A 14,829-nucleotide genomic window follows, 5' to 3' on the forward strand; every position below is an offset into this window, starting at 1 on the left:
AAGATATCTGAAAATCACTCTTGAAAATAAGCATGCAGGAGTATTTTTGGTGTGGTGTATAGCCCGCATGTGAAGGGAAGGGCTAGTTTGTTATGTTTTTTTTGTCGCTATACAACTTAGAGATAATATTATTTACTGTTTTCTTATTATTATCAATTTAAATATGTATTTTCTAAATAGTCAAGCCAATTTTCATATTATGTACAACAAGATGGCAGGAAGAAAGTTGAAAAGGATTATACTCATAAGAACTGAATTAAGAAAATTAATGGGGTTTGCATCAAAGACACTATATATAGTACAACAACAGCAAAATTTTACTGGGCAATAAAACGTTCAACAGCTTTCTAGGGAGATGCTGTATACTAAGAACCCCCCAAGAATGTTATATCTACACCTGCTGAACCAAAACAATTGCCAGTCATGCCACAACCTAGGCGAACAAAGTCAGTGTCGTTCTGCAGAGGAAAAAGAAGCTTGTCAGATCAAAATTTCACAACCCACTAAAAGCCAACCACAGCTCAGGCCTTTGATCATAGGACTCATTCTATATTCGAAAATAGAGGAAGACTAAATATAAATGTCATAGTCTCAAAACTAGATCCATAGACATAACTTCATAGTTTCGATACTTATGGTATAACTTTGAAGAACAAAATATCACCAAAAAAAAAAACTTTGAAGAACAAGAAAACATCAATGATGTGAGTTTTTTTTTTTTTTTCAAAAGATCAAACAGAATCAGTCCAATAAAAATAACAAGCTATCTGCTAGTATAAAACGCATGCATTGCAGCAAATCTCACTGCCGTGTGCAGCAAAAAAATATTGAGTTAAATATATAATGCTTAGATCAGTCCAAACTCGTATTTAATACAAGCAATAGAGAAAATCCAATTAAAAAACTTCACAACCAAATCTTTTTTAAAGGAAAACTTACCAACAAAATAGAAGGGTCAATGGAGATCGTTTAGAGTTTAGACTTCAACTTAGCTTTGAGTTTGCTCAACTCCCCGCCTTGTCGCTTAAAAACATTATAACCAAATATCAATATCGCTTAAGATATAGCAAAACTAATTCAATGTTGCTTAAAATAAAGCAGAAATGAATAATTTCCGATACAATTCAACAATTCTATACCTGATATAATTTTCTCCAAGATTTGTCCGCTCTTTCTTGTAGTAAACACCACTCTACAGCCATATCATATTCAATGTTGTTGGGCTGAGAACAATGTGAAGTAGATATTGCGTCTTTCTGTTCAACCAAAATCAGATTGGCGAAAAAAAAAATGAACCAACTTGATGCCAAATAATTTCAAAATTAGGATACGAATTCAAACAAGAACTAATCTGACCATACCATCTCACGTTGTGTTTGCAATCGAAGTTGGTCAATAACATGATGACCATAAAATGTCGGCTTCTTCTCCGGAATGCAAGGGAGTCTTCCAAAGCTTCCCACAAGTGGGCTGAACCGAGCAGTAAAATTAAATATTCCAAGTAAGCAATACATAAGAGCAAACAATATCAAGCAAATTTACAAACATTTAACTTGTACGCTTCAGCATAAAGGATATATGATTACACCGGGGTTATATTTTCTCAACAAAAAAAGGTAACTAATCTTAGGAAACTAATCTTACGAGATAAACCAAGATAAACATAGTATAAAGATATTCTAAGATAATCTTATATTGTTAAAATCTCCAAGCTAATGCTCATTCAACTTTCAGCTTGTTACAAATATACCTCATAAATAGAAATTAGTTTTCAGTCTTTTGCATCAATTTATTGTCAATAATATTACACCATTCCTATAAATGTGTTATGTTAGAAAGCACTATTATGTGTATTACGTTTTTTTTCTACACGTATTATGTTTTACTCTATAAAAAAAAAAAAAAATGGGCAGCCTGGTGCACTAAAGCTCCCACTTTAATATATAGTCCCAGGAAGGCGTCCCACCAAATGGTGTATTGTACGCTACCTTAACCCTTTTTTGTACACAAGAGGCTGTTTCTAGGACTATATATAAATATTAAATTTAATTTATATTAGCATTTAATAAATACAATAAACATTCCAATAATTATTTAATTATAATCGATTCAACCGCAGTACCACAGTTGAACCATAAACTGGTGTCTTTACTAATTCACTGACTGGTCTCGTTTCAGAACATTGCTTCAGACAGAAGACAACACTAAATTACAGAACACGTCTCAGCAGACCAAGGTATTTAAAATCGCGATCTTAATCCCAAGATTCTGCGATTTTACAATCCCTGATAACCTAAGCAATCCTGATGACAGCACAAATCACTATTTTATAGGATTTTGCAAATCCTAGATCTAACAAGATTAGAGGATTTGTTTGCAAACAATAATTGGGTTTACAGGTGAGGTATTGCATTAAAATTAAAATCCAAACCCAACTTTGAACTTCAATCGTACCTGACTACGCTCTTTAATAGCGTAACTGCATAGTTACTATAGTTAATCGAATAACAGATTCCAAATCTGTTATTTAGCTGTACTAAGTCATTGGTAACTAACTTAAGATATTCAAGTTAAAAAATGTTAGATAGCTGGTGTCCATATAAATACCATTGAAGTATATTATTCATCTTTTGATTAATGAAATCATTCCAGAACTTTCCTTTACTTTCTCTGCACTTTCCTTTTCTTTGACAATGGCTCAGATTCTATTATGGTATCATAGGGCTCATTTTTTTATCCAAAACCATGGCTTCCTCTGATGAATCCACACCAATTATCAAAGATACTGCTCAATACCAGGATTCATGACTGAATCTTACTGCAAATTCCAAAATTCATGTTTTCAAAACATTTTCTCAGCGCTAGGACTCTAAGGTTTGATGAGAGAAAAAAGTCTCTCATGGAGACTCGAACAACACATCAGGCACCATTCAAACGCACAAGCTGCACAAGCACTTGGTCAATCCAAACATTCCTCCAAGGTTTCTCTCCGCCCCGAGCAAAATCACAACCTCGATATTGAAAATTCAGCCTATAACACTTGAGATCAGTTCTGCTGCCAACAATGCTGGTCCTTTCTGTCCCAACCACTTGAGAGTCACGGTAAGGCAGTAAGACGTAGAGTTAATGTCAGCATGTTTCCCTTTCCTCTCATATAATGGTGTTTTGCATGCCAAGTTGCTGATCTACTCATCAAGCCCCTGTCTCCTCTAAAATTCATACACTCAAAGACAAGCTCAAAGTTGTTGGCAAAAGCTCTCTAATCCTAACTTTGAGGAAAAGTAATAGAGCAAATGATTAACTCTGTAGTAACTATAGGAGATTGCAAATATGTTATCTAGCTGTACTAACTTTCCGAGTATGTTATCTAGCTAAGGCTGAGTTTACGAGTCCAGCTACCCCAAACGAGTTGACTGCAAGTGGAATTGTTTTCTGGACAGACACAGATGCCTCAGGACAAACTCATGATTCTGTTGCTTCAACGTTTCTTGAATTCTAAGGTTCTCAAATCGTCTTCACAGTTCAGGACAAACTACAAACCCAAGTGTTTCTCTTCGATATATGAGATTTGCTTTGTATTTCACCGCTCTGCTCTTGTGTTCACGTGTCAGGTTTGGGGTTCCTCTTTGTTTCATTTTGTCTAATTTGCAATGCTTTGTTAAGTCAGTTGTGTTCCTCTTTTCTATTTTGCTCTGTTATGCGATGCTCTTGTTTTACTCTTTGATTTTGTGTGCTCTGTTTTGCTCTCTTGTAACCTCTTTACTGTTTTGCTATGTTATAATGTTGCTCTTTGTTTTGCTATCTAGCTTTGTTTTGCGATTTTGCTTTGTTTTGCTATCTATTATCAGACTCACGAGCCGCTCTGGTTTGTTTCTTGAAGCAATCTTTATTCCTTTTCTTTTACTATAGCGTGTTTTTTGACCTGTTCAGTTTTCTTTTGCTAACCCCAGTTTGAGGTTGAGGTTGAAATTGAAATGTGGAAATCATATTTATGTTAGATCAGTGGTCTATTATCTAATATCTACTCCCTCCGGTTACTATTATAAGCAAAAAATCACCTTTTAGATTTACCGAAAAACAAATGTATCTGGTCTAATAATGTATACCAGATACATTAGTTATTCAATGAAACTAAAAAGTGGTTTGTTGCTTATAATAGTGACCGGAGGATATATATGTCATTTATAGGTTTTCTTGAAGTCCATAAACTCTTATGAGTTTGCGAGTCGAGTCTACGGACCCTGCACGGGATAGATTCAAAACATTGGTCCTAACTAACCTACAGTTAATTGAGTCAGAGTTAACTAACTAGAGTCAGTTGTAGCTAACTGAAGAAGATTCAGTAAGGCGTTAGATAGATGGTAGCTAACTGAAATCATTCCAGAGCTTCCCTTTACTTTCTCTACACTTTCCTCTTCTTTTACAGTAGCTTAGTTTCCATTACACTTTGAACTGATTATGGGTTTTCACACGTCTCGGTCTCTCTTGTTAGCCTGAGTCCCCTCTACCTCTTCTTGTATATGCTCTCCCACACTTTATGATATCGACTCCCCTCCCCGAATCTAAATAAAATCTCTCACGAGGTATAAGAAACAATCGATACGCACATCATGCTTCATGAATATGTTTGTGCATGATTAATATCATATAGACAGATTTAAGCCATTTGCTAGTGCAGTTATCAAGAATAGACAAAGGAGTACATACCGCCCATTTGACATCAAGAAACAGCCCTCCTCCAATTTTCTAATGACAGATTCTGCTGCTTCCTTTCTTTTAAATATAGCAAAAGCTTGACCTGTATCATAAATAAAATATTGAAACACAGATAAGAAGAGGAATAGGAAAGTGCATGCAATCTCAGCTAGCTTGTAAAAAAAAAAAAATGAGCAAAGACTGCAGTGTCTAACCAGAATGAGGACTAGAATATGCGGTCTTCTGGATCAGCTTTGCAGTACATCGTTCTTTAAAGCCATCCAAAATAATATCCTGTGATTTAGAAAAGTACGTCAAAGATATTAGAGACAGGAAGGTTAGTAAGATAACAACAAAGTGGATGAAATTGTCATTAAGGGATAGACTAGTCATTCTACATAAAAGAAATGAATTCATGCAACAGCTAGAATATTGCGTCTCTATTACAGATGCTCACAGCCTTAAAAGTTAATCACCCCAAAAATAAATGGTACAAATGCAAATAAAGCCTCTTCTATTCCAAATAAAACACAACTACAAAGAAAAACAAGGAGTACTGATAAACGAGGCTATTTACCCCACAAATTAACCACTCTAGAGTCTACATAGGATTCAACATGCTGGTAATGCAGTCGTATTATAGAATGTTAGTTTTGTATTTATTATAATTTTCCCCATAACCTACAAGAATCTGAAAATGCCGGTTTTGGAATGATTATTACCTGTACTTCTGATGAAGTTAAAGAAGGATCCAAATTTTCAAGCAGCACAAGTTTCCCTTGCTCATAAGCATCTTTCATTCTTTCCTCCCAAGGCTGAAAACGTAAAAAAGATCATTCATACATAAGTCAGCTATGTCTCACTTATTTTCATGCAATTGCATTGTCCGATTTCCGGAAAGATAAAAAAGAGCAACTTCAAGTTTACATCCTACAAGAATCTATCAAATAAAGATGTTGAAAGAGAATAGAATTAAAAAGAAAACTTACCATTGGCTTAAACCATTTGCTTCTATCCTGTCATCAAGTGAAAGAAAAGGAAAAAAAAAAATGCATAAGAAAACTAAAAATTGATGTATAAAAGCATCATGCATCAAAACAACTAAACAATTGAAACTTGACAAAAGTAAATCGATTTACTAAATACAATATGCAAAGTCAAAATTTATTAGATCTATGTTTCTCTGGAAAATGTATAAGAATGTAAAGTGGTTGTTAGTTGTGCTTCCTGTTGCTAGTTAGAATAGTCTAGGCATAGACAGTAGACTTTCTGGTATTTTAGTTTGTTTTATAAATAGGACTAATCATACATTTAGTATAGTTAGGAAATTAATATGTGAAAGTTGTGAGCTAGAGAATGCCACTATCTATATGATTCTCTTCTCTTCGGCTTTCCAACCATCACCATTCTCTCCTTTAGATTCTATCTATTTTTGGGGATCTTTGTATGTCACTTCGGCACCTTGTCTCAATTAGCAACAAAAGCAATATAGATTAGTTCATCGTACTCACATGCTCTGTTATGCAGACATTTTATTGAAAAATAAATTGATTGAATGGATGCAAAAGAAGATCCTAATAGACTTGGTATCAAGAGCTAGATAATGAGAGCAAGTATGAAGAAGATAATGGGAACATCAAGAAACAAATCCATATTTCAATTTGAGGTGTTGTATGAGTTGAAAGCATAGGAGGAATCTGATAGGTAATCTCGTAGGATCCATTGAATTGCAAAAACTTAAAGAACAGGATAACATAAATTTTTTTGTTAATTGTTCAATTTGAAAGTGGTGAGAGGACATAACAGAAAAGGATAAGAGACAGCACAAAAACTCAATTTTGTTCCCCAACAAACATAGGACATCTCTCTATATAATGTTTTACATTATTTTGATAATATCGTTGATCCATCAATGTCATAAAGATTCGAAGTTGTTTTGGTTTGTTGTTGAGGCCTAACAAAACCCTTTCCTTTAATTAGGGCTTGAGACTGGCTATGAATAGCACGCATCGACAGGATTCCACAACATAAACAATTTCACAAGGATTTAACATCAAGTTCCAATCTGTTCAGGAACCAACACATTAATGCATACATTCTTAAAGATGATTCAGTACTTCTTGGAGAGATAAGAGAATAAATAAATGAGGTAAGAGACTTCGAGACAAGTTTTAAAAGCGTATGGCTTTCTTTTTTTTTCTTTTTTTTTGAGTAAAAGTAAGACACGTTCAATATACTTTGTTTTGCTTTCTACTCAGGCGAAGGCCATACGTTTCTAAGGCTCATCTCCAACCTCCCATTTAATTCCTCCTTCAACTCTTCAAGTAGAACTATATCGTTTGCAAAAACCATGCATCTCGGTGATAGCACTTGGATGTGTCCGTAAGTAAATCCAAAACTAAAGTAAAAACATAAGGGCTTAGGGTTTGAACCTTGGGCTAATCCTATTGCTATGGGAAAATTATTGGTTTCGCCATCATGTGTCCTCACTCCTCACACAAGTTGAGACTCCCTAATTAATATTCCTAATAGCTAAAATATAGGCAATCGTAACGCTTTTCTTCTCTAGGGCTTTCCACAAAATATTTCGAGCCACTCTCATATGCCTTCTCCAAATCAATGAAAACTAAGTGCTAGTCTTTTTTATCCATCTTATACCGCTCCATCACGTGTTGTGGTAAGTAGATTGCTTCCATGGTCGACCTCGCAAGCATAAAATCAAATTGGTTATCAGCAACTTGCATCTCTTTTTTTGGTCTCAGTTCAATCACTCTTTCCAATAACTTCATGATTTGAGTTACAGATTGGAATTAAAGTGTTTCTCCTCCACTCATCCCGCATTTGCTTTGATCTCATAATTTTGTTGAAAAGTTTGGTACGCTTTGCAATGCCTCTATCTCCTAGGTTTTTCCACACTTCAATAGGTTTGTTGTCTGGCCCAACATGTGATCTTTTTCAATGTTTCTTTTACCTCTGCCCAACATGTCTTAAAATAGTACAAAATATTCCTTTGAGCTCGAATGATATTATTTCTTTTACAAATTAAACTCGAAACACTCTTTCATTTTTCATCAAAGCCTACTTGAATACAATGATTGTCATTCCCCTCTATTTCCACATTTTTGCATATTATAAACCCGAGATACATAAAACTGAGATTTATCTTAGAATAAGTTCTCCAAATTTCACCACAATTCAAATTTATGTTCATCATTAAAATTCAAATTTGCAAGCCATATGCTTTCTTTTCTTTATAACTTTCAATATTGTTAATTCTCTCAACTTTGCAACTAAAGTTGCATCTTCTACAAAAAGCAAGCACAATGCAAACCTTCTCTTTTGAGGAGTTAGAAGTTGTTTGGCGAGTTGGGGAGCAATGTAGGTTGGAGAGATAAGGGTTTTTGGGTTCAACTACCCCACAAACATTTCACATAACTAATTCATAGTTGTCACTGCTTGTGAACTTATTTGGTTGAAACAACTGCTTGATGGGTAAAAGGTTTGTAAGTTTAAGACAATGAGTCTCATTTGTGATAACCAAGCAGCTTTACATATCGCGTCTAATCATATCTTCTATGAGCGGACCAAGCACATAAAGATGGATTGTCACTTCGTTCTAAAAAATTCTTTCCAAGCAAATAGTTACATCCTTGGTGATCTCTAATGATCAGTTGGTTGATATCTATACCAAATTGCTAGAGGCCTGAGGATATCTTATATATGTAAGAAGCTTAATGCGCACACGCTCGCATGCACATGCACACGCGCTCGCCCGCACACACACACACACATATATGCACCACCATGACGGGGAGTGTTAAGATATGTATAGGATTTTAATTTTAATTATATTATGTTGAGTAAATCTCTATATGATTAGGTTTGTTAGTTCTTATCCCTATAATCAAGGGATTTGACTGTAATCCCTTGGTTATAAATAACAAGGATACGTGTAATTTCTCTCGAGCAATTCTTTTCCATTTTCAAGTGACTCAACACCTTACCCATTAACACGACCAAATTCATTTTGAAAAAGTTATACATTGTGTTTGTTTGACACAACCAAGTTCAAAGATAAAACTGCATTTTTGTTTCACCTTTATATTTAGAAGATAGTAAAATAGGACACCACTCAATCAACAACAACAACCAATCTTTATCCCACTAAGTGGGGTCGACTACATGAATCAAACGACGTCATAATGTCAAAAACCCATGTCTTTGTCAAACTGATTGATCTCTAGATCCTTCTTGATAGTTTCTCTCGTAGTTTTATTAGGTTTTCCTCTACCTCTGGTGATTTGACTCCCATCCATCAAAATGACTCACCTTACGCCTTACTATAGAATACACTGGGTCTTTTCTCTACATGTCCAAACCACTTAAGTTTAGTTTCTACCATCTTTTCTACTATAGGTGCAACCCTAACTCTCTAATGTGGTCATTTCTAATTTTATTTTAACTAGTTTCACCACACATCCAACACAAAATCCTCATCTCTACTACGCTTAATTTATTTTCATGTTGGTTCTTTACCCCCCAACACTTTGTCTCGTAGATCATCATCATTGGTTGAATTCTATGGTTTACATAAAAAAATTCCTTCAACTTGAGTGCTACTTTCTCATCACATAAAACATTTGAGGCACTCCTCCATTTCAACCACCCAGGTTGAATTCTATGGTTTACACCACCCAACACTTTGTCACGTAGAACATCGTCGGTTGAATTCTATGGTCTACATAAAAAAAATCCTTAAACTTGAGTGGTACTTTCTCATCACATAAAACACTTGAAGCACTCCTCCATTTCAACCACTCAGGTTGAATTCTATGGTTTCCATCTCCTTCTATTGCTCCCTTGTTTCAACCACTCGATCAAAACTAATAAGGGATATAATGTTTAACACTATGAAAAATCTAATGGCAATGACTAGTTCATCGATAGTGTATAGGCTTAGAATGTTTAACACTAGAATGAATATTTTTTAAAAGGAAACCTCTATTGAGACCTAAAATGGTAAAAGTATAAGGGATCTTTGATTTGAGTTGTTTTTATTATTGCCTATACGAATCTTGGAAAACAGAAAACGAGACAATTTTGGACTTAAAAATTATCACAGGACAAACAATTAAAGGCTCAAGTGTATTTTGGCCCTTTAACAATTCAAAAGTTGCGATTTCGACCACCTAATAAAATAATATAGCAATTTAACCCCCTAACTTTACAAATTGTTGCAAAACTTCAAACAAAACGCCAAAAACAATTGCGTATTGAGGAACAATAATGATTTGTTTAAATTCCATTACACTATAACAGCTATCTGAGAACCCTGCGCAATCCTATGACAAAGCACAAATGTCGTGAAATACTAGCATGGCAATATCGTTTTCTAGCCAAGCTTTAAAGACACAATTGGGATGAAGGCTAAGATTATATGTTGACCCTATTTTGACAACGTCCTTCATTGGAACATTGTTAAACTAGTAAGGTATAAGGTGTGAAGAGATGAAAAATTAACATGACAAAATGAGAGTGCTTGTTTTGCAACTTACAACGTCAGGTCTTTGAGTAACATCCGTTACACTGTAATCTTGCTTGTGCCCCAAGTTTGGAGAGGTTGTAGACGATTCTTTACGCAACTTGCCACCAGAGAGTTTAGTTTGCATTGTGTCAATCTTTAGCTTTTTCGAAGGGGCTTCCTTCACATCATCATCATGGTTCCTTTGATTTTGCATATGATTTGCTATCTTTGTACTAGAAACGCCATATTTTTCTTTAAAAGAAGCCTTTCTCTCCTCCAATCGCTTGTTAATTTGCCTGTCGGCCAACTTGTCACCAGAGAGTTTAACTGACGTTGTGTCAATCTTTAGCTTTTTTGAAGGGATTTCCTTCACGTCACCATCATCGACGTCCCTTCCATTTTTAACATTATTTGTCGTCTTTGCACTAGAAGTACCGTACTTATCCTTCTCAGAGGTGTTGCCCTCCCCCAATCGCCTGTTGATTTGTCGATCGGAGACCCCAACAATATCACGTCCGCCTATTTCTGAATCAATCTTGGACTTCAAAACGGTCTTATCAATGGAGACATTTCCTCCAATTTTAGATATTCCTACCATTTCCAAACCATCGCTAGAGGAATGTGATAGTTTGGAAGATGATTTTTGTTTAGCCAAAGAAGCCTTATTAACCCCATTCTCTTTCTCTTTGGATAGAGGCAAGGTCTTGTCACGGGAAATAGAGTGCAAACCACCATTTGATTTACTAGTGTCCTTTAAACCAAGGCTAGAGGTACGTTTTTCTCCCAATGATGGCTTAGAATCAACAGTATCAAAACACTTGCCATCTAGTTTTTCAATCAAATGCTTATTGTTTTTTTTACTTGAAAGAGCCACCGCTTCATTACTTCCCGTGACTTTCACGCCAACTTGTTTCTCATCTAAACCAAGTTTTGAAAGACCGCCAAGCTTTTGACTATATAAATTGTTAAAAATATTTTTAACTGCAACAATTAAATAAACAACTTCAAAAGATATTCGATCATTCAAAATCATGTAAAATTACACTCATTCCATATTATTTAGGGTTAATAACATTAAAAATAAATTTTTGCCCAATGTCAACATTAATATTAACAACAAATTTGAAATAGTTTGAAGATTCAATTATAAAACAGTAATTTGAAATATGTAACAAAAAAATTCCCATTAGACAAGAAAAAATCATTCAACAAGACTTCGAACGAATTTCGCTCTAGAGGTTTCTCAAAATCTGAAGATTTCTCATTAATTGTATGTTTAATTACAATCAGTAATTATGTAAAATAACTTCAATTTCCATAATAGAAAAGGCAACGCCTGGAATGTCAGTTTACTTTCTTAAAAAATATGACAGCTGATTTCTCAAGAATGAGATAAGTGAAGCAAGACACAATTTCATATGGATGTCAATGAAACAGCCCTAAACAACGCAGGTGTGATTGTATTTCCGTCTTAAGTTTTACAGGAATTTCCGATAATATTTTTTAAATAAATATGATTGCGTACCTTCAATTCCAGCAATCTTATCATCTACCTTGTCCAATATTTTATGCTGCCCAACATCAAAGAAACGATAGCATACAAAATCGGCATTTTGAATATCTTCGTCTGGTGGAGGTGGAATTCTGTTGTCCTTTGAAATGCAAACAACATTGCATTTTCCAGCAATAGCTTCCTGATGTGGTATACAATATGAATAAAAACATAGCACAGTCATGCTTTTAACCATTAAAGAGGAATACTACAATAGTAACAACAACAATTCATCATACAAGTATGGCAAATGACATTGTGATCCAATAAAGAAGTTTGCTGACAGAATCTCTCTTTCATTCTGTTTTATTCGTATTCACTTTTCTTACTGTTTTCTCTTTGCTTTCATTATGATTTCTCTGTTTACTAGTGTAATGCTCTGTTTTCTTTTCCTTTTCTCATCCCCCCGCCCCACACTCTGTCTCTCTCTCTTTAATTGTCCACCAATTCAATCATGTTTTTCATTTTGACATTATTTCCGTGTCTTTAACAATGTGTAATTACTTGGTTTGAACAGTGGTTCATTCATCTAGTCCTGGAGAAATCTGTTGATCAACTGGGGGAGATACAAAAAATAAGCAGGATGGAGAAAATAGCATCATATAAAAGGAAAAAGAACAGGAAAAAAAATTAAGGACGAGACGGAAAAAAAAGGACATAAAAGATGGAGTTAAGAAAACAGGAGAAGGTATATGGTTTGCAAGAGGAAGGTTGCAGGGGTGAATGGATGGACAGAGAGAGATGGAGAGAGCAGCTTGTGTTGGAACAGAACTGTGATAGCAGGATTAAGTGGTTGAAACTTTGTTTTGAGTTTTTTCACCCATGCAATTTAATTTCCGGTGTTGGGTCATGCTACCTAACCCACTTTTCATGCTTTTTCGACTTTTTCCAACACGGATGCAGTAGGTACCATGGCCAGCCATAAGGAAGTCACCACACCATAGCCTTTGTATGGTGTCTTGTTAAAATTCAGCCACACCATTTCACCATGGTGCCATCATGTGTCATGGACAAAACAATTTAGCAACATCAGACAGTCCATTAAACTCCAAGTCTTTCTTTATCTTCTATCATATCTATCCTCCTTGGCAATGTTTCTATCGGTCTTCTCTACACGTTGCCCAAACAACCTACTTTTTTTCTCTGACAAAATTATTGCTTACCCTATCTTGTCTTGGGTAGCTACACATCTAATGGTAGCACCACTAAAATTAAAACAACAAAGGTTTCTGTAACACATAAATTGTACCACATAAAACAAACAACCATGCACATGATAAACTTATAGCAAAGATTTAGATTTGGCGGTTTGACTCGGCCAAAAAAATCCAATACCTCTTATAAAATCCAATTCTGACAGCAATTTTAATTTTAAATACTTGACACTTGCATGATGTAAGTTCAAACTACAAGTTCAAACTGACACAACCAAAGTATTAGCACAAAGCAAGGTTTCAAATAAAGGTCCACATCAGAGCCATGATTGCAGCCGCAGGCACTCGACATCAAGGTTTTTGCAACTTTGGCAACTGTATTGCCGCACAATAGCAGTCAATTTTCTGCATTGTCGAGAATCACAACGCGACCGCAATTTATAACCTCGGTAGCAAGTTTAAAACAACAAACAAGACTGACATTATTCAAACCAAAACAATAGTAACTACTAACTAGTGTCCATTGTTTGTTATCATGTCATGTCACCCCCTAAACTCTAACCAAACAATAGTGTTAAAGATTCTAACGGAACCGGGATTCTTCATTCCGGTCTTTCGCAGAACAATTATCCAATCATCCAGTATCATAATAATATGATTTGCAACAGTATAACCCTAATTTCAATAAAACATTTGCAACACTGTAACCCTAATTTCCATAAAATTATACAAGAAATATTTGATTATAAATGCAAATGAAATAAACAAACAGTTAAATTTCAAATACAAAAAATCAATATCAAATTACCAGAGGATTGATATTTGTAAGCCCTAATCCTTCACCAGAAGCCAAAAACAACTCATTTTCAACAGTCTCATACCCTTTCAAGAAATTGAAAATCTCACAAGGACGAAAAAACCATAGAATCTTAACTTTCTTACTCTTATCAGCATTTTCCCAAATTTTGATTAATTTGCCGATAAACGGTTCAGTTTCACCATCTTTGTAAAGATAAACAGAATCGTAGAGAGTGTAATGAACACCATCGTAAGTAAACGATTCGTAGAAATTAACTTCCCTTCTTTTGCCACCAACGCATTTATGTTTTCCCCATTTGAATTCAGGATCCTTCTCGTTTGCATCTTCTACCATAGTTGGATGTTTCGACATATTCTTAGTCTGAAAATGAAATTCAAACGGTGGAACGGTTACGAAAGTGAGAATTGATGGAATGAGAGTTGGGAAGTTTGTAGAAGATTGTTAGGTTTTTCCGATATGGCATTGGTGGTTGTGAGCGAGGGAGAAGAATTGGAACCGTCTGGCAACAAGCGTAAAACCCTAACAAGAACTGGAAATACGCAAGTTGCAACTATCTTGTGTGCACTTATAACGAAGAGTGATGGGACGGGAAGTGAATCGAATCGGTTACGGCAAAGCAAAAAAAAAATTTTGAAAAGTGATTTTTTTTTTTTGTTTTAATTTTAAATTCGACTTTATCACCTTTTCACGTCCAATTTTTTCTTTATAAAAATATTAAGATTTCATATTATATAATCCGAATACACTTGTAGGTTTGTAAAAATAAAATAGGGTGTCTGAGAAATAGATAGGGTAGAAAAATTAATAGATTCAAAATTCATATGTAAATGGATGAAAAAGGCAAAGATATGATAAAAAAAAGACCAAGTTAAGCCAACATGAATGTAATTTTGTCGGTAACTAGTAAAAGAACTTAATTGATGTGCATTGTCGATTTACAATTATTTTGCACATGCATCTACTGATATGTTGTCGCGTTAGTTAATGAATATGAAGTATTCATTAATTGACGTGAAAACACATTATTTGATGAACGTATAAAATAATTCTCATTAATTGATGTGAACGTATTATTAAATGTATG

The 14,829-nt window shown here is 34.8% G+C and overlaps 1 protein-coding gene across 1 annotated transcript; it reads right to left on the reverse strand.

Annotated features, from left to right (window-relative positions):
• Window positions 1-226: 226 nt before the first annotated feature.
• Window positions 227-14,286, reverse strand: LOC146942668 (bromo-adjacent homology (BAH) domain-containing protein). The gene is made up of 11 exons (XM_085756730.1): window positions 13,734-14,286; window positions 11,745-11,913; window positions 10,251-11,200; window positions 5,685-5,711; window positions 5,418-5,510; window positions 4,911-4,989; window positions 4,708-4,798; window positions 1,362-1,470; window positions 1,140-1,256; window positions 940-1,023; window positions 227-458 (listed from the first exon to the last, which is right to left on the reverse strand). The coding sequence occupies exons 1-10, from the start codon at window positions 14,094-14,096 to the stop codon at window positions 970-972; spliced, it is 2,052 nt and encodes a 683-aa protein (XP_085612856.1). The 5' UTR covers window positions 14,097-14,286; the 3' UTR covers window positions 227-458; window positions 940-969.
• Window positions 14,287-14,829: the final 543 nt, after the last annotated feature.

This window comes from Medicago sativa, chromosome 3 (assembly GCF_051527215.1).
Source record: "Medicago sativa cultivar Bolivia chromosome 3, Bolivia_mono, whole genome shotgun sequence".
Lineage (NCBI taxonomy): Eukaryota > Viridiplantae > Streptophyta > Magnoliopsida > Fabales > Fabaceae > Medicago > Medicago sativa.